This window comes from Zootoca vivipara, chromosome 6 (assembly GCF_963506605.1).
Source record: "Zootoca vivipara chromosome 6, rZooViv1.1, whole genome shotgun sequence".
In the NCBI taxonomy this organism is placed as follows: Eukaryota; Metazoa; Chordata; class Lepidosauria; order Squamata; family Lacertidae; genus Zootoca; species Zootoca vivipara.
The window spans coordinates 79,748,872-79,775,405 of NC_083281.1; the positions used below are offsets into that span (position 1 = coordinate 79,748,872).

Below are 26,534 nucleotides of genomic sequence, written 5' to 3' on the forward strand. Positions count from 1 at the left end.
AAATCACTGCTGAGCCAAAACAGTGGCTGCAGTGGTAGATGCTTCATGAATATTTTAATCACCACCACCCATCAAATTGAAATATGTCTTCTCCTTGTGTGCTTTTCACACCCTTTTGTAAAAGGCTACAAAACTGTTCACAGGCAAGTGTCTGGGCGGTACAGGGGAGAACTGAGTTCAAATCGCCAACCAGCCATGACCTTAGGCTAGTAGTCACTCTATCTCCCAGTCTAACCTACTCTGCAGGATTGTTGTGACGATAAGAGGAGTAGAATTTACATGTACCACCTTTGGAGGAAAGTTGGAACATAAAAATAAAAAATGGGAGGGATGTTTCTCTTCTGCCAAGACAACTGTACAAATGCTGTATCTGAATGCACTTCCACACCCAACCATGCACGTTTAGCCCCCCACCTGAGCGAGCCCCAATGTCCCTCCTGCATGGCTCCATGTCTCTCTGGCTCATGCACAATGCATCAGAGCTTGCTCATCTGCGGGGCAGAAGCAGTTTAAAGAAGCTGAGGGAGGAATAAGCTGTATCAGCCCAACAATACAGCTTGCTCCTCCATCTGTGGTATGAAGGGGAGAGTGTGATGGCGGCTTCACCCAGCAGTATATTGCGGGGAAAACAGCCGCTGCTCATGAGTCCCTCTGCTACCAGTGGCCCAATGTTGAAAGTGATGCTGGTAGCATAGGGACTCAGGAGCAGTGTCAGTTTCACCAGCAATATACTGCTGGGTGAAGCCACCATCACACTCTGCCCCTCATACTGGTCCTGGGCAATGTATTGATACATTGCCCAGGCCTACTAGTAGCCACTGACAGCTTTATCCTCCATGAATTTGTCTAACCCCGCTTTGAAAGCAACCTAAGCTAGTGGCCTCCTCCACATTTTATGTCAGTGAATTCTGTAAACTAACTACCGGTATAAACTGTGAGAGGGAGGAACCTTTGTCTGCTCAGAATTTATTGCCAATCAGGATCATTGGATGACCCCAAGTTCTATTATTATTTGTATTATGACTTGCTTAAAAAGTGATCCAAAGCAATTTTCAAAAATAGTACAAATCATTAAAACTAAATATAAAAACCAAGTCACAACGAGAACTTAAAATACACATCCACGTAATATTATGAGGAACAAAAACTTAGCTTTATAATCCTCTATAATGCACTCCTTATTTGCTATTTTTCGAAACTAAAAAACACCAATCATTTTGCTTTCCTCATAAGTTTTTCAGTCTCCCACCTCATTTTCCACCACTACAGTATACTGTACAGCAGGGGTCCCCAGACTTACCGGGCTTCGGGCCGGAGGGTGCGCGCCCGTGTGCATGCGCACACGCACGCGGTCGTAAAAAAATCGCCGAAAATCGCTTGTGCGCATGCGTATGGGCCTCCCCCGACCCGGAAGTGCACCGGAAATGACCTCTTCTGGGTCGGGAGAGGCCTATACGCATGCGCACAAAGGATTTTCGGCGATTTTTTGCGATTTTGAAGATCGTCGCCGCGCCGCGCCGCGCGCCGTAAGAGCGGGCGGTGGCAGCGGGCGGCGGGGGGCGTTGCGGGCCGGATTGGGAGGCCAATTGGGCCGCATCCGGCCCGGGGGCCGTAGTCTGGGGACCCCTGCTGTACAGTGTGCTCAAAATGTGGCTGCACTATAGATCTGTACAACAGAATAAGAATCCTGGCAATTTTTATTTTCAATTGCCTGATACACAGGAGTATTAGAGATACCTGACCTGGACAGAATCCAGGGTCCTTATTATTTCCAGAGCTGACTGGTGGAGAGTCTACCCATTCTTGAATGCTTGGCTTCAGAGCAATCCGAGTGCTAACCTGCAATTAGTTTTACTTAAGTGAAAAGGTAAGTTGATGCCTCTATTCACAAATAACTGGTTTTGATTTCTTTCATTGTTGCTTCACTGGTGTTTAGATTTATGGCACATAAAAGGTAAAGGGGCCCCTGACCATCAGGTCCAGTCGTGTCCGACTCTGGGGTTGCGGCGCTCATCTATATCTGAAGTGCATCCTTCCAGCTCTAGCAAAATATACCATAGAAGCCATTTTGATGGATCAGAGAAAACAATCTTGTTTCATGTGAATAGTCAGTCACAGTAGAATGCCAATTATTACATCCCCTAAAAAGAACACTGCAAACTATGCAATAGCCCCGATCCCTGTAAAAATGGAAAAGGAGTGGGATTTAAGGCATGCTCTCTGTTGAGTAAAAAAAGAAGAAAAGAATATGTAATTTCCAATCTCTGTAAGAAATATGAAAAATAGCATGCTACAGAACACCAATCATTACATACACTTTCAAAACAATCACACCATTTCCCTTTTATGGTTAAGACAGTTTTCTGTAAGAAAAAAGCATTTAAGGTAAAGATGCTTCTTAAACTCAGCTTTTCCAGTATAGCGATTTAAAAACAAGTTTCCACATATCTGTACATCAGGAAAACAGCCACTCAGGAATATAAAACCCGACCTTGATTTCCTTTTCTCTCTCCCTTCTTCTTCCCTTCTCCTCCCTCCCCAAATGTCATGCTCAATTGAATTTTTTCTTTGTTCTCAGCTTCTCTCTTTCCAAGAAAGCCCAAAGCTGTTCTTGTTACAGTTTTATGCTGGTCAGACTTCTATTCCCAGAGCTTAATTCATATTCTTATCAGAGATGTTGTGCTTTTTTTTTTACTGTGGAATTGTAATCAAATGGCAGCCAAAGAAATGATGTATGGACTTTTATACTGTTTGATTTTGTAATAGTTTCCATTATCCAGGAATGTTGTTCAAAGTACCATAGAACTGTAGAGTTGGAAGCGACCGCAAGGGTCATCTAGTCCAGGCATCCCCAATCTTCGGCCCTCCATATGTTTTGGACTACAATTCTCATCTTCCCTGACCACTGGTCCTGTTAGCTAGGGATCATGGGAGTTGTAGGCCAAAACATCTGGAGGGCCGCAGTTTGGGGATGCCTGATCTAGTCCAACCCCCTGCAATTGCAGGAATATCTACTAAAGGATTCATGACAGATGACCTATCCAACCTCTGCTTTAAAACCTCCAAAGAAAGAGAGTCTACCACCTCCAGAGAAGTCCATTCCACTGTCAAACAGCTCTTACCATCAGAAAGTTCTTCCTGATGTTTAGTCAGAATCTCCTTTCTTGTAACTTGAATGCATTGGTTGGGGTCCTATCAGTGCTTTTTTCTAGAAAAATAGGTGCTGGTACTCACCATGAAGTTGCTACAGTAAGTGCCCCACTTTTTAACAAAAAAAGAGCTGCTGCTACTGCATATGCTTGAGTACCCCCTGACAAAAAGCACTGGGTCCAAGCCTCTGGAGCAGAAGAAAACAAGCTTGCTGGATCTTCCATGTGACAACCCTTTTTATATTTGAAAATGACTTTCATTTCTACTATCAGTCTCCTCTTTACCAAGCTAAACAAACCCAACTCCCTCAACAGTTCTTCATAAGGCTTGGTTTCCAGACCTTTTATCATCTTGGGTGCTGTCCTCTGCACATGCTCTAGCTTGTCAATAATTTTCTTAAATTTTGGTGCCCAGAAATGGGCACAGTATTCCAGGTGTGGTCTGACCAAGGCAGAATAGAGAAGTACTACTATTTCCCTATGCAATATTTTTTCTTTACAGCATCAGACTTTCCTTTCACTTCCAGGCATATCCGCAACTGAGCGACCTTTCGGCTTTGGCCCAGCCGCTTCAATTGCTGCTTTTGAATTATGGTGCTGGAGGAGACTCTTGAGAGTCCCATGGACTGCTAGAAGATCAAACCTATCCATTCTTAAGGAAATCAGCCCTGAGTGCTCACTGGAAGGACAGATTGTGAAGCTGAGGCTCCAATACTTTGGCCACCTCATGAGAAGAGAAGAATCCTTGGAAAAGACCCTGATGTTGGGAAAGATTGAGGGCACTAGGAGAAGGGGACGACAGAGGACCAGATGGATGGACAGTGTTCTCGAAGCTACGAACATGAGTTTGACCAAACTGCGGGAGGCAGTGCAAGACAGGAGTGCCTGGCGTGCTATGGTCCATGGGGTCACAAAGAGTCGGACATGACTAAACGACTAAACAACAAAAACTATTTCCCTTGATTGATACACTTGTTGATGCAACCAGAATAGTATTAGCTTTTTTTGTTACAGCATTACACTGTTGACTCATAGAATTGTTGAGTTGGAAGGGACCCAGAGGGTCATATAGTCGAATGCATTGCAATGCAGGAATCTAAACTAATGTTAAGCTTATGGTCTACTAAGACCCTTTTTCATGTGTACTGTTGGCAATCCAGGTATTCCCCATCTTATATTTGTGTAGCTTGTTCTTCCTGCCTACATGTAAAACCTAACATTTGTCCCTATTGAAATTCATTTAGCTAAGTTTTGGCCCAGTCCTCCAATCTGTTAAGGTCATAATGAATCCAGATTCTATCTTTGGTGGCACAGTTTGGTGTCATCTGTAAATTTGATGACATCACAGCTCTACATAGCTAATTGAATTTAACTGTAACTGAGGCCAATTAAGCTCTCCTATTGCCTTGACTCTGGGGTGAGGAGGGAAAGAGGAACCAGGCTGGAACTCCATTTCATTATTGCAATGCACTGTAGCAATTTGGCTTGGACTACTCTAGTCCTGCATTGCTAAATGTGCATAGTTGGGTGTTGAAGTGCATACACTTCTTCCATTGATCTGGACACTCGACTTCTGTTGATGCAGCCTAGAGTTCTTGTACCATGAAGCCATGGCATTTCAGTGTTGCCTGTTCTCAGCCATGACACATTGCTCAAGCTGAGTTGCTTCTTTTAATCTAGTTACAGGTAGGTAGCCATGTTGGTCTGCGGTAGTCGAAACAAAATTAAAAAATTCCTTGCAGTAGCACCTTAGAGACCAACTATGTTTGTCATTGGTATGAGCTTTTGTGTGCATGCACACTTGGTATCTGAAATAGTGTGCATGCACACAAAAGCTCATACCAATGACAAACTTAGTTGGTCTCTAAGGTGCTACTGGGAGGAATTTTTCTCTTTTAATCTGTAAGCATGAGATAGGATCACATTTGCTGATGTTAAAAAAGCAGACTTACATACAAGAAGGTAATCAGGAAGACTGGGCATGGCATGTCAGGTTTTATTAGTTGGAAGTGTAGGCAAACCCAAGATCAGATTGACACCAGCATTTTATATGGCAGATGCACTCTCCCACACCTTGTTTCATTCATTATAAATACTGGGTCATACAATAACGCAAGAACTAAAAATCTCACACTTGCAGAAAACAAAAAGATAAAATACAGTACTACGCTGTAAAAATGAGTTAAAACAGGCCCCTTCCCTTCCCAAAAGATTTTTTTTTAAAAAAAAACCCACCAAGAGAACATCCCATATATTTAATGAACAGAACCTATCAGAATCCATTTGTGGAATTCTCAGAGGCAAAGCACATTTACAGTAGTTGGAGCCTTCAGGTAGCATTTTAGGGCAAAATTAAAATTATCTTTGTGACTGGAGGAAAGTATTCGTAGCACATAGAGAGGCGCATCAAATTTGTGTCATGCACCTAAGAGATTAGGGACCATTTTCTGTTTCTTGGGTGATCAAGGTGTAGCATAGCCCTATAGCCTGTACTGTTGTTTCTTACATGGAAGTGCAAACATGTGGGAGGCAAAGAAACAATGTAGGCATTTTTAAACTGTGTTTTGATCTTGAAATTGTTTTCAATATCCAGGAATGCTGTTTCATGCTATGCTAAAACCTCTATAACAAATCAAGAATTTGAATTACTTAATGAATTTGTTTACAGCTCTTAAATAAACATTTTCACAGTGCTTCACTTTTTAAAAGAAAGATATGATATAATATAATGTCAACAGAACAGTACAATAAATATTGCCACATAGAAATTGGTCACCAAGTTCAAGGGCTTAGGAAAATCGTAAGAATCATAAGATATATTAACATTGGTGCCAAGTGAGTTATCCTATGAAGGTAGTTCCTTAAGCACTGGTGAAATGTCTTTCAAATTAACAATTCCAGCTAGTAGCCTGGCTGTTATAAGGTACCGCCCATTTTAGGCATGTCCAAATGGCACGCAATTCCTTTTGGACCCAGAAGAGGGAAGAACAGGGAGCTAGTCAGGACGGAACCCCCAGGCAAAATGGTTGCTGCCTCTATCTTCAACAAACTCTAGCCTCCAGTCTTCAAAATCAATCTTTTGCACAACACACTGCAGTAGTCTAGTCCAAGGATTACCAAGAAAGCGCTGCAAGCTGCAGCAAATACTTGAAGGCTCAGGTGAATCAATGATTCCACAAGCATCCATGGGTTACTCCATTGAAGCAATTGAGCCTGAACCCTGTTAATTACCCATCCACTCTGGATCATAGCATATGCCAACTATATTTAATTCAGAAATGAAGACACACTAGAGTATAGTTATACAAACATGGTTGCTTAGTCTCATCCATATCCCTTATCCGGTATTTATGGTATTGTAAGGTGTAGTAACTTCAGCAGGATAGTTATTGCTGTCAATAACAAAGACAACGAATATTGACTTATTGCGCTGCATGTAGGCATTTAGCTGTGTAAGCCTTTTGGCTGGATATGGACTTTGAAATAAATTCTCTATGCCATTAACATCACTTTTTTTTAATCTGCAGTCACACTCAAAGAATTGTTTCAAGATATTGAAATATTCTCCAAGTTAATGCAATATCTCTTTGGCTTTTGCATGAAAAGTCCTGGCCCTTCACCGACTTTATCATAGAATTGTAGAGTTGGAAGGGACCACGAGGGTCATCTAGTTCAACCCTCTGCAATGCAGAAATCCTAGTTCAACCCTCTGCAATGTGGGGCTCACAACCAGGCGATTAAGAGTCACATGCTTACTGACTGAGCTATCCATACAGAATCCAACTGTCCATCAGGGAATGAAGCTGTCTAGTAAAAAGGCAACCCAACCCTAACTTTGCAGCCTGATCACTTAAGAGAACAGGGTATCACCTGAAGAATACAAAAGTTGGCCAGCTAAAGTATAAATGGTAATTATTCAGGAAAAGCACAACTCAAGCACACCAAGTAGACATTTTCCGGAACACACCCAAGCCTTTATCAGAGAACTCTAAAATTGTATCAAGGTACAATATTTTTTTTAAATGAAATTAGAATGCAGTGAAGAACCCTTCATTTGGGTGACATTAGAGTAATAAATCTGCCCAAAATAGCTTAGGATGACTGACATTCAATTAAAAACAGAAGACTTGAACAATTCTTTCACTTCAGGAGCTTACATACTCCAAGAAGGTATTTATAGTTGCCAGCACCAGAAATTCTTTCAAGAGGGTTTCCAAAAAAAACTGAGGTTCAAGTTCAACAGATTCATGAAGGCCTGTAAGCAATATTTTATCCTTAAATATTCTTTCTACCCTTGCATAATCCTGCAGAATACTAGAACAGCAATCTTTCTTGAAAACAAGGCAAAGTTTTTCCATTAAGTTTTACAGCCCATTTTGTATCTACATTTCAAAACAATCATACTTCATCATCAAACTTACAAAGTATTTCCTTAGGTATCACATTCTTATGGAAGTCGCTTTGTCTGATCTCTGCAGATGCAGCCCCTCTAGCATTTGCATGTCTAATATCATTTGTCAGACGTGAGGAAACACAAAAGAAATCCATGATAAATACACACTGGATAAGCAACATTCTAATATCATCACATGCACTTTGCTCTGCATTAATGCTGTTGGGGTGGGGAGCACTTTAATTGGGCAAGCCAAACGGTAAAAGTGGCCACCCCTCTGTGGGCCACATTTGATAAGTAGGTGTCGATCATCTGAAGTCATATGACATCAGGTAGATCTGATCTCACTTGAAAACAAAGCTTCTAAGTTGTTCTTTGGCAGTTGCAGATTTAAATGTCTCCTGTCAGGCAAGCAACAGGGGGGCGTGTCCAGCTGAAAATGTCAGCAGGTCTAATCCACCTATCTGAGCTAAATCAAAGTGCTTTCCCCTATTAGATTATCACATTAATACCCCCTACCCCTCAGATTCCTCAAGAGGCAACTAAATTTGCTGACAACGAATAAGAGATCCAGAGTTCCTCACTGCTGCTTCTAAAGAGATGATGATGTAAAAAGTGTACAGAGAGGTAATGGTTTATTATCTAATAAAACAGCATTATATATTCCAGAGTTGTAGGTAATTAAGGACATGCTCTTAATAAAGTCACATCTAGTTTTGTTAGCCAATAATCCCCACTATGGTCCTCCAAGTTTGCCATCATTTTATTCTTACAGTAGCATAAAGACCTTCACATTCATTAGTTAAGCCTATTTATTGGTATGGTTATCCCAGTTTTTGAATGCATGGGTTTGTTTATAGTCTACCAGCTTATAGATGGGTTAAATACAGTGGTACCTCTGGTTAAGAACTTAATTCATTCCAGAGCTCCGTTCTTAACCTGAAACTATTCTTAACCTGAAGTACCACTTTAGCTAATGGGGCCTCCCACTGCGGCCCGGCCGCCGCACGATTTCTGTTCTCATCCTGAAGCAAAGTTCTTAACCCAAGGTACTACTTCTGGGTTAGCGGTGTTTGCAACCTGAAGCGTCTGTAACCCAAGGTACCACTGTACAAGATACAATTAATCAAAACTTTAGATCACAAATTATCACACTAGAGGCTAGGTAAAACACAGCACCAAACAAATTTTGCCTTCAGAAATAACTGCAGACTATGATTTGCCACAAACCAGGAGGCAACTAAGTGCAATTTGTTCATTTAGGGCTTGATCCTGCACCACCAAACCACAGTTTGCATTATGTATGAAGAGACTTCTGTTGCCTCTTCATTATTAATTATTAATTATTATTATTAATTAATTATATAGAATAATTATGATTCTATGATTCTATGAGGAAGATTCCTGACAGCAATTCCTTCCACTCTAGACACATTATCACATTAGAATGTGAGAGGAATTCAGTAAGGCAATCCTTGGTTTGCATGGGGGTTCCATTCCAGACAGCCACATGCATCAGAGGAGTATGCATAAGCCTGCTCTGCCCCCATCCCATCTTGTTTTGCCCCTTACTGTGACATCTTTATGATGTTTTGGAGCTCCTTCCAAGTTCAGCACTGTGTCCATGTGCACAATCACATGTCATTCGGATACGCCTAAATTGGTCATTGCCTGTATCTCTCTGCAGGTGCATCAGACATCCAATGCACCTGTTCCCCTTCTCTCCTCCCTGCAGAGCATCTCAGGACTAGTTTTTTTATTTTTTATAGCCCACTTAATATCCACAGAGCCCAAAGCTGCTTACAATAAGGAACATCAAAATATACCATTTTTATTATTGTATATTATTTACATTAAGAAAAATCCAACCCACATAAATGTACAATATTGACATACAGTATATATTGAATAAGTTACCAGGCAAAATGTTACAAACTCCCAACACATATAAAATACACTATAGCAACTACCGTACACAAAGCAACATAATTGTCCCATCTAGTTCAGCAACTCTCTGGGGTATCAGCTGGGGGGTGGCCTTCTCCCTTTCCTATATGGAGGTGTTAGGGACTGAATTTAGGATCTTCTGCATGCAAAGCAGATGCTCTATCACTGATCTATGGCCCTTCCCCATACGTCACCCTCACCATACAATGTCACTCTCACCACCCATTTATACAACCATCTATTCATTTACCACTTCATACAATACCTCAACCATCCAAGCAATCATACCTACCCTGTCACACTCAACAATATTATAACCCACATATATTTATTACACACTCAGCTATGTATCACAGCCGAGGGGAATAAGACAGCTTCTCTCCAATAAGTCCCAACAAGAGAATTGTATCACACATGGTGCTGAATCAGCCCATATGATCTCAAATAATAATCAACAGCAACACTGATAGCAACCATAAAGCAAACAAGAGCTGTTATAACAGCAGATTAAAAAAAATTAGCAGAGCTAATAAATTCTCTCACTACAGAACAGAAATGGGAATGAAGTCTGATTTAAGCTTCATGCAACAGATGCATTTACTGCACATACTACCGTATACTGCTTGCGATGGTGAATGCTGCAAAGTGTGAAGAACAGGCGTGTATATAAAAACACAATGGGCACACATGAGTTATCCATGGCTATGCATTCTCTTGCACTTATGCATTTTGCAACATTCATTCTAAGAAAACACAGCACACAAAGAGCAAACACTTCTGCAGCATAACATATGAATTACCGTAGCACTTAGTTAAAGAAAGCACTATCAACCAAATCTGTTGTTGTTCAGGGAGCTCCACAACACTTCATGGAATAAACCCTGGATTCTGCAGCAGAAGCAGAAAATTTTAAAGTCATCACTTGATACGTACAATTGTCCTGTGAGTATCACAGACCTGATGCAGATATAATACTATTATCCTCTTATCCAAGGTTTAGGTATGGACAGTGGGTCTCCCATATCTAAAGCAAGACTGCTGACCCTTTCCCCACTGGCTTTAACATTGAGTAAGGCTTATGTTGTCACAGACTACAGTGGACCCTCCAGATACGAATTAAATTCATTCCAGGGGTCTGTACTTAACCTGAAAAGTCCGTAACTGGAGGCGCCTCTCCTACGTGCACACACGCGGCAAAACCCGAAAAATATACACTTTCAGGTTTGCCATGTTCGCAACCCAAAGGTTACATATCCAGAGCGGTATGTAACTCGAGGGTCCACTGTATAACCATAATTAACATTAATCTGGGTTTGTTTTTACCTAAGATTGATAACTAGCTTCATACCATGGTTAACAGCAAGCCTTGGTAAGCTCAGTGACACAACTCAATGGAGAACATTTGTTTTGTACGCAGAAGGTCCCAGATTCAATTCCCATCATCTCCAGGTAGGGAAAGAAAGGATCCCTGCCTCAAATCCTGGAGAGCCACTGTCAGTCAGTGTAGACTATAATGAACTGGAGGGACAAAAAGCTTGATTCAGTATAAAGCAGCTTTCTATGTGTCAACCATGACTAGCATTAATGCTGGCATACCCTTAGTTGTCATGAATGCCAAGAAAAGAAGCATGGAATTCCCTAACACTCCTGTAAGTATGGCTAAGGGGTAGGCATTGTGTTCACCTGAATACACCAAGTAGGAAGACTTGGAAATATCATAGTGGCTTTGTTGAGGAATGGAGGAGTTTGGAATGCAATGGAAGATAACAAAATATTCATTAGGTAAAGGAAACAGGGATGTGCATCCCTTAAACACATAAGGGGCAGGGGACAGGACTTTTCTTCCTGCACTTTTATAGACTGAATAAGCTTTTACATTCCCCATGTTATTATTTCAGATCAAACACCATATATTCCATTATTTAGACTGCCAAATGGCCTCCTCTACTAATGTTCCATATATTCATAAGTACACATAGTAGAAACAGCAAACCAAGTCTATCTTAATAGTGCAATAAATGTCATATTTTTTAGATTTCGTACCCATCCTTCACCTTAAGGTCCCAGGGCAGATCCTAACAGAATATATGATTATAAGAACAGATAAAACAGTTATAAACTACATGGGTAAAGGGACCCCTGACCATTAGGTCCAGTCGTGACCGACTCTGGGGTTGCGGCGCTCATCTCGCTTTATTGGCCGAGGGAGGCGGTGTACAGCTTCCAGGTCATATGGCCAGCATGACTCAGCCACTTCTGGCGAACCAGAGCAGCACACGGAAACATGGTTTACTTTCCCGCCAGAGCAGTACCTATTTATCTACTTGCACTTTGACATGCTTTCAAACTGCTACGTTGACAGGAGCTGAGACTGAGCAATGGAAGCTCACCCCATCGCGGGGATTCGAACCGCCAACCTTCTGAGCGGCAAGCCCTAGGCTCCTTGGTTTAACCCACAGCGCCACCCGTGTCCCATAAACTACATACAGTATTCCAATAATATGTTTTATGTCCTGCCCCACCCACAGGGACTATCTATCCACATACTCAGTTATCAAGAACAAGCTTATGTTGTCTCCTCCACATTAGGTTTGAGATATATGGGCTGATCAATTCCTAGTTGATTAAACACAAGGAAACGCAATCCAATGGGCTTTTTTAAAGGGAAAAAAATTCTACAGGTTACCATATCTATCATCATTAACTGAAACACTCAACTATGGAAAGCTAGCAGATGCTTCTTTAATATACAGCTTTAAGACCCACATTTAATTACCTGTTAAAAGAAATGTTTGCTTGTAAAAGTCCAATTGCATACACGCTGCACAGTTCCATTAATCTTTCAGCCTTGCAGAAACTCACACTTTAATGCCTTTCACCCCTCTACAACCATCTATGTCTTATGGAAGCCTTCCCATTGGAGACATGCTTGCTCACTTGCAGGAAGCTCAATTGCCATAGGCAAGCACTCAAGTGGCAACCATGCAATACAGAGGCAATTGTGAACTCCTCCCACCTTCCTCCTAGCCTAAAGTGATACAATCTTGGACAGAGATCATGAAACAAACATACAACCAGCTCAGAACTGCAGGTTGGGATTCAGTACTAGCTTTAAGGGTTAGCAGACCTTTAAGGCCAGAAGAGGCTTAAGTTTTCCAGACACAGAGTACACCAACATGACTAATATTTTCATAGCAGGATGGCCTACCAAACCTACCCTGAGTAGATGCTACTATAATGTATGCCAGCTGAAGCCATGCCACACACTATTCCAGATTGTGAGTGGATTTGGACACTATGGTTTGGACATGTTTCAATGTTACATGCATGAGCCTTGGGCTCATTTGCTCCCTCCTCTTGTCGAGGAGATTAGAAGCTTTCATTTCTGTTTTCAATGAATTGCAGTTTAATATTTAGATGTAACACTAAACATTAAGTTAACTATGGTTTATTGTAGGAAGCTAGCTTCATAAAACAACATTTGAAGTTGGCTTGTTTCTGCATAACTTGGGAGAAATAAGTTTATTCTCCAACTGTATGAGGAAAAAAATTGTGGGGTGTGTGAGAGAGATTAGTTATACAGCATAGAAATGAAGGCGGTGGGAGAGAAAGTACAGTAAACTAACGTCCAAAAGGAATGACTTCCTTTTGCTCTCCAAAACAAGTATTGTGTCCGTCTGCTGTACTAAAACACACACATCTGTATACAACATAAATCTGACATCAGGAATCACAAGACAGAGAAACCAGTAGGAGAACACTTCAATCTCCCAGGACATTCTATACAAGATCTCAAAGTAGTTGTCAGAAATAAGACTTGAAAGAGAAGTTGCTGAATTGCAATTTATTACCAGACTTAAAACCATGGAGAGACCTGGTCTGAATAGAGACACTGGATTCTTATCTCATTATACATGATAAAGATATTTTTAGCCATCTCACCCCTTGCTTTTTCCTGTAAGACCAAATGCAGTCATTAACAGTCGTCAACTCCCAATCCCACCACCCTTCTGAGTAATACCCCTCACACCCTCTCACTATATATAAGGGTCTGGTGACTTCTGTTTCAGTGTATCTGAAGAAGTGTGCATACAAACAAAAGCTCATACCAATGACAAAGTTAGTTGGTCTCTAAGGTGCTACTGGAAGGAATTTTGTGAATCTGTATATGTACTTATTTGAGAATACAGTATTACCTACCACAAGGGTACACCATGGTTAAGACTAACCACTGTTTGCCCTAGTACAAACATAATGCCAAAGTATGGTTAGCTAAAAACAGAAGTAAAGCCTTTTAATCTCTTCATAGCTACACTGGAGAGAGGAATGAACAAGCTCAAGGCTCTTTCAGGTAGCATTAAGCCATAACAATAGTATCAAATGAGTCTGAAATTTAAGTAACTTTTGCTTCAGCTGGCATCACTTTGCTTGTCTAATAGTCAGAAATTAAAAATGCTGCTGTGGCTTAATGCAGCCTTGCAATAAACCTGCAAATGTTATCATCTAACAGAAATCTGTATTAGTCCACCTGTCATATCTATGTTAGATTCTGAAAGAAAAGAGAATTAACTTTTTCCCATTGTGCAAGACTTCCATGTCAGGTGACCTGAAGTGACTTTTACTCAACACACAGGTGGCTATTTACAAACCTAAGTGACATAATGTAAGTACTTTTAATTTCCACTACAACAGAAAATTTTATCCACCTCCACATTAAAAAGCAATTATTTCAATCAGGGGCAAAGCAACTGGCTTCAGAAAGTCACTATAAACAAACAATTGCAGATGTTTCCTTTATAGTCCAACTCTAGGAAACAATGCAACAGTTTAAATCATCTGTTTTGGTTTCCTTTAATTTCTGTTCTGCAAAGTGATTTCAGGCTGCATGTAACATGCAGCCAATTCTCCACAAGAGGACCTGTTTTTGACGTTTCACACATAATACCAGTATGTGTAAAGCACTCAATCAACAGTCTTATGTTTTTATTTAAATCTCTGCATAACCCTAATACTAAAGCTTCTGGATAATAATTAAGAAAAGCCTCACACTAAATCAATTCACAACTTCCCTGTTGGTTTCAACCAAGAAATAATTCTGAACATCAATTCTGACTATACATGAGTTCTCAGAAGTTCAATATTTTATATATTATATTCAAAATGCAATTCTCCTGTCTGTCAAACCATGAAGAAATAAGATTATTTGTTTCTTAACAGAACTGGATGGCAATTGGGTGCCTTTCTTGAGGTTTCTCAAATTATGATTGAGGCCAGTACACAGATAAATAGTAGTTGCCCTAGCAACAGCAAAATACATGTATACATTTGACCAATAGCGCTCGATGTGCAGAATTATGTCATTCACTTTTAATCAGACCTGCTTCCAGGTTTGAGAACAAAAGTTACACTACTGTTCTAGTCCTTGCTACAGCCCAGTTTGCACATAATGATAAGCCAAGCAATGATTTAATGCAAACAAGTGGGTTCCTGGAGAGAGGTCAAACTTTTTTGTAATTATTATTTTTAATGATAATAGTATTTATTACAGCATCAAATTACAAACACTTGTTTAGCTGACAACAATAAGATGGGTATTTACTTTACAACTCACTGAAAATGCTTTGCCCAATAATTCCTGCCTCGCATCCAGGAAAGGTTTCTGCTCACACATCAGCATTAACAGCATTAACACTATACTGGATTTTGACCCCTTATCTTAAAGCAACTGAGCCTGTTTGGCATACTTACATGGTACAGGACGCCAAACAAAAATATATTTTGTTTTATTTTTTTTCCAAGTGGATACAACTGAGTAGTGCAGAAAACAGGTTGGGGTTGCATGTTTTAGACTATGCTCTCAGATAGCATAATTTATTTATTTAACTGCAAACACATTTTAATTGTTATGGTAACCAATTATTTTGCTGTCTTCATAATACGAATATTTTTCTTCATGTTTCTTCATGAGTTAAAGCAATCCACACTGAACTGCAACAAAGGTTCTAAATATTATCAATTATATCTAAATTACACATATGCCTATAAACTGGTTTGTGTGGTATTTTTCCACAATAGGAGATGCTGCACATTTTCTAGTTAAACTTTAGGAAAACTGATTTTCACTTCTTCTTTTCAGCTCTAAAGACAACACCCTCATTTGCACCTAACACTCATCCAAAGCATGGTTTAGTACCAACGAGCAACTATGGACCACCACTTTGCTTCTCTCCAATCATTTGGCTGCTGCACTGAATTAAACCATGGTTTGTCTTAGCATGTTATCTGAATCTGGGCTCATGGTACAACTGTTCTAGACAACCACAAACTGTAAATCATAGGACAAACTTTGATTTCAGCTCAAGGTTTGTCTGGAGAGATCTAAACCACAAGGTGTGCCTTAACTCAGCCCAGAAATAAAATGATTTGGGAAGAGAAAAGGAGCCATAATACCCTCTCCAGGAACCTGCATATTTGCTTGTTCAAACTAACCCATGGTTTGAGTTAGCATTACATACAAACTCATAGAATCATAGAATTGGAAGAGACCAAAAGGGCCATCCAGTCCAACCCCCTGCCAAGCAGGAAACACCATCAAAGCATTCCTGACAGATGGCTGTCAAGCCTCCGCTTAAAGACCTCCAAAGAAGGAGACTCCACCACACTCCTTGGCAGCAAGTTCCACTGTCGAACAGCTCTTACTGTCAGGAAGTTCTTCCTAGTGTTTAGGTGGAATCTTCTTTCTTGTAGCTTGAATCCATTGCTCCGTGTCCGCTTCTCTGAAGCAGCAGAAAACAACCTTTCACCCTCTTCTATACTGAGTCAGTGGCTGCATTTACACCATGGTTTAGTGCAACATGCAAAACAGGAAAGGGTTGAAGCTTCAGATTTGTACTCTAACACCTCCTGTCCTGTCTAGCTAGAAGTTTTGAAGTTTTAAGTTTCACTCTTTAGCTGCAGCTTGCTGGGTCACTAGAGCAACAAACTGTGGTTAATACTATTTTTAATATGAAATAAACCAACTTTTAACTGCAATTTTAGAACCTAGCTGGTTGAAACTAATAATAGGTAAACCAGAATTCTACTTCTGAATACCATGGCTTCCAGACTTCTCTTGGTTATTCAGAAGGGGAGAGCATGTGAGTCTGATGATTATTGTGGCTCATGCACATCACAGTAAACCACGGTTTGGTGCAGGGGTGGGGAACCAGTGACCTTGATTACTGCCCCAGCCAGCATGACCAATAGTCAGGGATGATGGACATTATAATCCAGCAACCACAGGTTCACAACCTTGGGTTTGGCATCAAAGGCAAATACAGTCACTGATTTGTAGATTCTGCCTCTTCTGAACTTTCTATGAAATTACAAAGCTGTACTTGCTGAATTAAGAGTTGTGGGCAGTTAGGTATGCCCTTTCACCTTTTAAGAACTATGATAGATATCCTTGAGATTCTTTTTATGAGAGCACACTGCTCATGACTCTATTGCCCCTGAAAGAAAAATGATTATTTAACAAATTCAGCACAATTGCACATCCGAGCCAACAAGCAGTCAAGCAATTTATTAACAGATCTGTCAAAAGTTCATATATTAAAAATCAAGGCTTGAGCTTGAGATACCTGTACAGGTTTAAGAAGAACATTGCATTATGAAGCCTAGGTGATAGCACAAGGTGCTAGTGCAGATATAACACTTACAATCTCTTAACTATGACTATAGGTTACAGGATTGCACAATGCACACATACCTTACATAAAAATTGCCTCTCCACATGGCCTTAACTATTATTTAAGAATTAGGTCATCACAAAATATTAACCATGAAACAAGACTAGCTCTAACAAGAATTCTCTCTAACCAGGTTTTGAAACTAACTATTGCTAACTAAGGGATGATAGTAAAGGACTGAATAAAATTACCTTGACACTGGCCCTAGAAGACAGAGCAATTTATTACAAGGCAGAGCTGAGATGTGTATAAGAAAATAAGCCACCTTTGCCATTTAATTTTCTGTTTTAACTTACGACAAAAGCCAAAGACTAGACATCCTAAAATTAAACTTCCACTATATGCAAACCAATACATTTTAAAGTTTATGACAGTACTGGGTTGCAGCCAATGATAGTCCTAGTGCACTGAAATTAACGGATTTGACTAAGGTATATTAGTTTCAATGAGTCTTCTTTGAGTAAAACTTAGTTGGATACAATCCTATGGCAATCCTGATGTAAAAATCAGGTCATGTACTTTCTAAAGTCAAACCAATAGTACCCCTTTAGAGAGGTTTCCATACACAGTCCAACGTCTAAAGAGGTACTTCAGATGCAGTCAAGGGCAAACACAGGTATGACCAAAGTAGCAGGTCCATATGTCAGATAACTCTCTGTTTTGAAAGCCCTCAGATTTTAAAAGTAGATTGCCACGTGACAGGAAGGGCTGCCACTTGAGAAACAGAAGCCAAATGCCATCCTGAGCACATAATGAATAGTTGTGTGATTCTTTGAATCCCAGCTATTATGTTATGGTCATTTCAGATTTAACGGGAAAAAGAGAGAAAAGTATTGCTGCAATTAAAGAGGAAGAAGTCATGTAACTTGTTTCAAACAAACAAATCTGACATATGACAGACATTCCCCATTTATTTTTCAGAAATAAAAAACATGCATGAACTTTGGGGGTGGGGTGGAGACACACAGCACAAGCACACTAAAAGGGACAGATCAGGGATTTCAGCACTGCTGAGAAATAGTGGTGCAGCTAATACCTACGTAACTGTTTACTTTCTACAAAAACAGTTGTACTACTCCCACACACACACAATCTGTCTAGCCAATAAACCTCATTTCTTAGTACTGTAGTTGCAGTACAAAAGAAATGCTCTCTGCAAGCAAAGCTATGTCTTTAGAGTTGCCTCCATAGTCGCAGTCACTCTTTTCTTCATTGGGGGATGGGTCTTGTTCACGTGCTCTGAATAACTTAATCATTGCTGCTAATACAGCAACAAATAAAGGGAAAACCTGCCCTTATGAGTTGCACAATATTTACAGGCCACAAGCCGTTATTTCCTTCCATTTGAGATACCATGTACTACATCCTTATAATATGTTGCACAGATCGAACAAAAATTCCGAAGGGAACATGCTGATTAAACATCAGAAAACCATTTAAGACCTAGAATTTAATTTTCAACAACAATATACGGCAAATGGATCATAAGGAACAACAACCGGCTCCAATATACAAACACCAGTACCAAATATAAAATATATACCTGGCAAAAGAAGATAGTCTTTTTATGGCTGAAGACTCCTGTGAATAAATATGATTAAATTCCTTGACCAGATTCTGTGGCTCAATGACTTGAAAAGGACATTGGAGAGGAGGGGGTTGCTATACAGTAAACAAGAGCAAAATGATTCTTCCCTTCCAGTGCTCTGATGAAAAATATCAAATAAAGCTCTAGTTAACATCAGCTACCGCACAAAATACAATTTGACCATTAAACGTATTGATTTAGTCTGATGTAGCAATGCAGTACCATTCGACTTCTCCTCAGCATGACGACAGAATACACTAATTCATTTTAAGCTTTTTTTCAAATGTAACCAATTAAACCAAACACTAAACAAATCTGCGAAATAAAGAAAACAATACTCTCAAATAAACAGGCCCCAACTCACATACCGTCAGGTTTTTTGGGATACATTTCCTTCATTAATCTCTCTTAGCAGCAGCATCACTCACTCTGCATACTCCTCTGTCTGGTCTCTGTGCCCCCCCCCCCAAAAAAAAACCCGTCACCTGGCAAGAACACGTCTTTTCAGGGCAAATCCCCCCACCCCCCACTATATCTCAGAGCTCTTTCAGCCACATCCCAGTGCACGCAAGAGGCAGCTGCGAAATCTGTGTTTGTAGCAATTGTGGTTGCAGAGGAGGACTGTAGGCTAAGGCAGCTAGATAAGCAAAATGCTGACTTCTATTATCTATTGCACCACATGCACAGACATACTGCATCAATGGCTTCGGTTCACAACAATCACAGTAAAGGCACATAAAATCTACAGAAAAGAAATGCATTACTCACTGGGTTTTATTCTTTTGCTTCCTCAGCATGTAATTCTTTATGCTTTACAATGCAGTAGGCATGCAATGAGATTTCCCCCTGCCCTTATTTCACTGATGCTGCTGTTTGAATAGGACTAGACACCCAGAAAGGGCGACAGGCAGAATCAGCCTGAACATTAAGAACAAATATTTAATGGAAGCCTGGTTATCCTGTTCTCTCTCTTTCACATCTCTGCCTCATGTATCCAGGCACGGGTGGTACTGGCTCCCTTGAGAGGCTGTAGCTAGCAGCTGAGGCACAAACTAAAACATGGCATGGATGTCAAGGAGCCGATGACAGAAAGAACAAATATTCCTGTAATATTATGGACAGAGACTTTGCTAATAAATATACATTCACGAGGCCACAGCAAGCAGCTACAACAGAGATATTGTTACGGCTCTCTATAGGCAAGGAATCAGAAGCCAAAAGCCAATTCAAAACTCAGAGTTGCCAGCCACAGATTGTTTTTTAATAAATGATACTGCAGCCACATCAAGCTGCACTGTTACTCCTCTAACACCACAGAGCCCAGAGCCAGTTTCTTGCCAATAAAGCAGCAGATAAGGCTTCACTTGCTTTTTCATACAGAGTGCCTCAACCACCTTTCATAATGTGGTTTTAACTATTTCCTAAATACTTAGCCCAGATAAATGCATCTTAGGCCCGAAGGCAAGCGGGTAACATTTGACATCCAAGAGAGATCATTTCATTTTACATCCATGAATCAATTAGCACATATGAACCTGCATTAAGGAGCTCCAGTACTCTACAACCTTACTCCACAGACCAGAATTCCAACTTGATCTGCATATGTATCAGTCCTGATTAAGGAAATTGCTGTTGTCATGCCCAGGACCTTTGATTAAGGAATAAAGATAGCATTTACACACACGTGATAATTCAGACAAGGAAGTGAAGGGGTGGGAACACAAACAGGGTCACTATGAGTTCAGAGACTAAGCAATGGTGAAATCCTATTTTATATCAGATTGTTGTGGTTTGCAGATGGGATTCTCATAAGAGTAGGAGGAAAGTCTGGTTACATTATTAAATAAAATAAGCCTGAAATATTTATTTAAGCTTCTGAACAAAATATAGTTCAATATGTTTCAGGAACACAATTTAGAACAGCTGCTTGAAACAGATGCAAAATAGCCCTGTTGAATTAATAGTATACAAAGCTTTGCTCAAAGGAAAATATAGTTATCACATCTTATTTTCAAATAGAACCCAAGCAAAAAGCCATCCCTAAAGTTTACTCTAAAAATCAGAGTAAGTTAAAAGCATTTAAGGAAACAACTACTGCTTTCATGCATATCAAAGTTTGTGGCAACAAAAAAATGTAAACAGTCAGGCTCACACTCAAAAAATAAGGCCAGAAATCAGGGTTCTGCTCACAAATCATGATAAAATACCTATTTTTAATAACCTAATATGAAATATGTAGAGTCGTAAGGCAGAGGGGAGGAACAATTTGTCCAACTGCTCTCTATTCAACTCATTCCAGAAAGTCCATATTTTTGTACAATTGTAAAAATTAGTCTGCACAAACAGATTGTTAATTTAAGTGGCAGCATATTTTGAGTGAACAAAGAATTAAAATTTCTCACTTATCCCTGAAAATAATTTTCCAGCATAAAGTTTAAATATGGCTCACTGTAAACACCAGACAGAAGAATGAGTGAGAATTTTAAAATCAATTAAACCAATGTTTATAAGAGATTTTTAAAGTTTCAACTTTATTTCCATTAAGAAATGTATCAATAAAAATATAGCAGATTCTTACTATATTATCTTTCATATAAAACTTTATTTTACAGATGACTGTATAAAGACACTTAAAATGCTGCTAATGGCATTGACTGAAACCAGATAAATTATATACAAGCATTGCTCACACTTGAGCATAGCCCAAGTGTGCGGTACAGGCCACAGTTGTTTGAACAGTTAATAATTAATCCCAGCCAATACCATTCATTGGTTGGTAACCATCTTTAATGCTTAGTAATACAGGCAGCGCTCTCAGCATCATGTTTCCAGTAAGGTTCCATACCTATAGAATACAGATAAATCCTAAGAAGTCACTCACCAACTGCATGCTACTAGGCAGGCTTTTCAAACAATTCAAGTGTGATTCAACCTGACCACTAACACAGTAGCGTGAGCATTCTACATACCAGTGAAGAACTAGGTCAACCGAGTCTATACAGATCCATAATTTATAAATGTGCCTGTCAAATCAAGACCTCTATGGGTGTTAAACTAACTGTCCTTATTATTCATTTATTCAGAATATTTATAAGCCGCTTTTCAGACCACGACCTCACACAACAATGTACACAAAAGTACCCGCTGCCCTAATAAAAGTACCCAATTGAATAGTTATTCAATGAGGGAATTGAAGGGCTATATCCAAACTATGAAGCCTTAGGCTTTGGCCCAGGGGCCTTTTTAAAAGCCACTTTTTATAAACATTAATATGGGTATATGCAGAAATGTGTTTGTTTCCAACAGCTAGTACTATTTCATTAACCATAGTTGGAAGAGACTGGGACCTGTAAAGAAAGCCCCAGAGACATTACATTTATTTCTGAACTAAGTGGTCATAGGTTTCCAGGCATTACTACTATGAAAACTCAGAGTACACCATCTGCACTGCAAGGACATAGTTCTGTTTCCCTGGCTATCCAGTTTATTTGTTATCCTCAGACTCCATAAAGTGTGCCATGCATAAAGGGTATTTAAACAAGAGGCTGAATGGAATGTCCAGGGCATTTTAGTACACTGTATGGACTATTAAGATCTTGGTTTGTACACAAATTCACTGCAATCTTTTATCTCAGGATATATTAGTATGACCCTCAATGTTTAAAAGCATGCCAACCCTGCTCAGTGACATTGTCATCCTCAGCCTCCAGTTTTCTGGTCAAATGCTGACTACCTATAAGCAAAAAGGAAATCGGATTTTACTAAGTGAACTAGCAGCTTCTTATTTCGGAGGGCAAATTCAAGGACTGATAAACTACTTTTTATTGTATGTTGAAATAGTCTTATCAGAAATGAGCACCATCAAGTTGGATGCTGACACGCTAAAAGGGCTGTGTGAATCGATCCTAGGTCTACCCTCATTAAGCACAATGCATAATAGCAATGGTCAGTGAGGACACAGAATGAAACAGATCACCAAGCATTTATCTGACACCAATTTCTAGTTTCACTCTATTAAGGTCATTGAAAATTGAGCAATCTTGCCATGTTGCTTTGAATAATTTCCTGTAACTAAATAGCAGGGAATAAATCTTCCTTGATATCAGTTTATAAGAGAAAACTAGAGTTTACTCAAGTAAATTCCAGGATGTGATTCTTTCAATACCCCAAACCTGTATGTGATTCTTTCCTTTCTAGCTTTGATTCACTACAGTGCAGGAACGGCACAACTACTTCTGTAAGGGGCTCTGAATATGTAATTCTTGAACAGCAGCCCTCCCCTCACACAAAAGCTGTAGTCTGCTTTTGAAACTCAAGGGAATTAGGGGTTCTGCTTTTCAAAGGCTGCTTTAGGCATGCCTAAGGACCTGGGCACATAAGGTACCTGTATGTTTTAATTTTGTTAGATGGTCCATAAAAACTGCTCCGTTATAGCAACAGTAGATCTAGGACTAATTGCTTGCTTTCCAGAATTCTCTCTTATTAATCCCGCAGAAGAGGTTACAGGTAGGTAGCCGTGTTGGTCTGGATCGAAGTAAAATAAAAAAATTCCTTCAGTAGCACCTTAAAGACCAACTAAGTTTTTATTTTGGTATGAGCTTTCGTGTGCATGCACACGAAAGCTCATACCAAAATAAAAACTTAGTTGGTCTTTAAGGTGCTACCGCAGAAGAGGGTTATAAACATATCTTGCAGCAGGAATAACCTCCAGGAGGAGGGAGAGAAGCTTCATAGAAGTTGAGCTCCACACACAAATACCCCTTTTAGTCCACAGTGGGCAGGCAGACCAATAAAAAAATGTTAAGGAGATATATTTTATTGAACCAACATCAGCAGATGAATGAATAAAGGGATATCCAGACTTTTGAATACAAAAACTTTATTTCCTGACATTATATATCCCTGACATTTTATATCCCATCTTTCTTCCACCATGGAACCCAAGAAAGTGTACATTTGGTTCCATGGTACTGACCAGACTTGCTTAGCTTCAGAAAAGAGGGGGTCTCATGTACCTTCAGATCATATCCTAGGATCTTACAGACATGGCTTATTTACCTGCCAAGGAAGACTTCAGTTACACAGTGGTTGGTCCAATAAAATATATAACTTTGCCTCAAATTGTGGCTTGCAGATGGCCTCTAATTGTGCCATTTTGTTTTTATGGGTAAACGCCCAAAGTAGCTCAAGGTTTTTAAAAACTACCACCCACTCCTGAACATCAGGCCCTCCTCAACAATGCCGTATCACAAATGTTTTACAAATTTCAACTGATGTCATTTATCAACAAGGTCTGCTCTTTTTAGAAGCACAAGTCCTAATCTCCCTCAGGTTCAAGGAACCTGTCATGTGCTTATTTGGATGTAGACTACATGTTTACAAACTTTGGGGTGCTATGTGCAATTTTCTTTGTACTTTAAAATAGAGATATCATGCAACAATGTGACATGCAGACACCCCTAAATATGAATATTTAACATTATCTTCATTAGTGTCTTCTGCAGTTTACACAAATTAGTTGCAACTGTTTCCATGAGTTGACTATAGTTTGATAAAATTGGTTGGATCCAGTTCATGAAACTAAGGTTTTACTGAAATCCATGAGACAAGCTGGACAGGCTTTAAGTCCCACTGATTTCAGTGAGAATGAAATGCAGCTAACTTAGTCTGGATCCAACCAACTAACTGCAGTATTTCAGCACCAGAAGACTAATAGTATACTGACCTCACTAGGCTTCTTAAGTCTGACACTTTCAGCATCTATTTGCATAATACCACCCACACTTGGAAAAGTAAGGTACCCAAGGGCCTTGCATTAATACGTATATCTGAAACTCTGGCCCAACTTATTCTCATAAAATACTATTCTAATACTTTCACAACATTAGAAGTAGAAGGATGAGTGCATAAAGAACTATCAGCTTAAATGCTGCTCACCTACTAAACAATTTTATGTAACAGCCAATAAATTTATCCTTTTCACCTATGTTGAAAGTATTACCACTTATTAACGTGATAATGAGTGGAATAAATTAAATACCTCCATACACACTTCACAGTACATCACAAGCATACTGAAGCACACAAACATGCTTTTCATAACAAAAATATTTTCAATGATAAGATGGTATTTTATACTCTAATGCAAAAACAAACACACACACACAAGAATGGACCTCCACATTCAAGTACTTACGGTCTTCTCCTGGACATGGCATGCCTGGCTTTTCTGGAACACTGGGGAAAACTGCAATAAAACATGAAGTATATATTTATGTCTTAACGAATTACATTTTTAGCCATTCACTGTTTTATCCAAAAGCAATAATGATATATTACTTCCACAACTGAAGAATACAAAGGCAGGGCAGTGTCTTGAAAATATATTGTTTAGGACAAAGCTGCAGAGGACAACAGGGTTTCAAATGGTATAGATGATGATCCAGTCAGTGCAGAAGGAAAAAAAAAGCCTGTGGTGACCTAGGAAATGTTTGCAGAAGCAATAGGTGCTAAAAAGTGATTTATAGGATGAAGAGTACTAGATAAAGAGAGTGCTTTTTGAGGAATACTTTAAAATAAAGAAGCACAAATGTAGAAGAGGGGAAAACTGAAACATGAGATGGATGAGCTTGCAAATCAAAACATCATCAAGGCTGGCAGACACAGGCAACAGGGGATATTGGGGCCAATTCATATGAATTTCATAGTTTTTTATACAGCACTTCAAGATATTTTAATATATCAAGCGGTATGGAAATGAAATAATCAAATCAAATATATCTGCTGGACCCAATGCTAAGCGGCGAACAAAACAGATATTACAGCTATGCCAGCTATATTTAGACAGAGTTATTTCAAGATGGAGAGCTTTACATGCACATATTGGATTTTTAATTTTTTTGTACAGAAAGACATGTACATGCTTGGAGAGTGGTGAGAGATAAGATCATATACGGGAACAGAAAGATGCTGGGTGGGGATAGGATCATATCCAGGACTAGAAAGATTTAAGCAGCAACACTCTTGCATTACATAATCTTTCCAAAAGGAGACAGAAGAGCACAGCTAGACTTTTTGTTGAAAGCTTCAGATAGTAAAACTGACTGCTAAAAGGATACCATACAAAAAGGTATGTAAAATCGCTGTTTAAAGTTTAGCAGATTTTTTCAGGCAGCACCATCACTTACCATGAATAATGAGCCCTTCATCTCTATGCTGACAGTACAAACGGAATGCTTCTTCCAGTTCCATCTGAGATGATATGGTACATGGATCACCTACCAAAAGAGTAAGAGAATGAGAACAAGGAGGAATAAGTAACCAAATTTACATGGCTCTACAATTCATGGTTTTGTTTGAATTGTCAGGAGTGTAGGTTGGAATCTTTGACACCAAACATAAGATTAATTCAGTATCTCAGCAAAACCAAGCAGTGACAAGAAGTTCATGATTTTGCTGAAAATTGATCCCTCTACAAAGGCAGGATTCAGAGAGGCCCATGCAAAGTACTTGCACATGCACTTGGCAGGTATAGTCAAATGGTTTTTTTAAGAGTAGCTTCTCACACCTGTACTTCTCCAGATAATCTCCATCCCTTTTGGAAAGGGATGGGTCTACTTATGCATCTGGAATATCAGATATAGTGCTTTGGTACTCTTGCCATAGGCATCTTAGTTGCACAAAATTTTCAGAAATCCACTTTTCATGGTGGTGCCCCTCCCAAATCTGGC

At 39.6% G+C, this 26,534-nt stretch overlaps 1 protein-coding gene across 2 annotated transcripts in view; it reads right to left on the bottom strand.

Annotated features, from left to right (window-relative positions):
- Positions 1-26,534, bottom strand: part of PRKCZ (protein kinase C zeta) — a 93,628-nt gene that overhangs the window by 52,176 nt on the left and 14,918 nt on the right. For both annotated transcript variants that reach the window (XM_035116949.2, XM_035116948.2), the window contains exons 4-5: positions 25,992-26,081; positions 25,001-25,051 (exon numbers count right to left, since the gene is read on the bottom strand). In XM_035116949.2, coding sequence (XP_034972840.1) covers positions 25,001-25,051; positions 25,992-26,081 — 141 coding nt within the window. The remainder of the gene's footprint in view (positions 1-25,000; positions 25,052-25,991; positions 26,082-26,534) is intronic.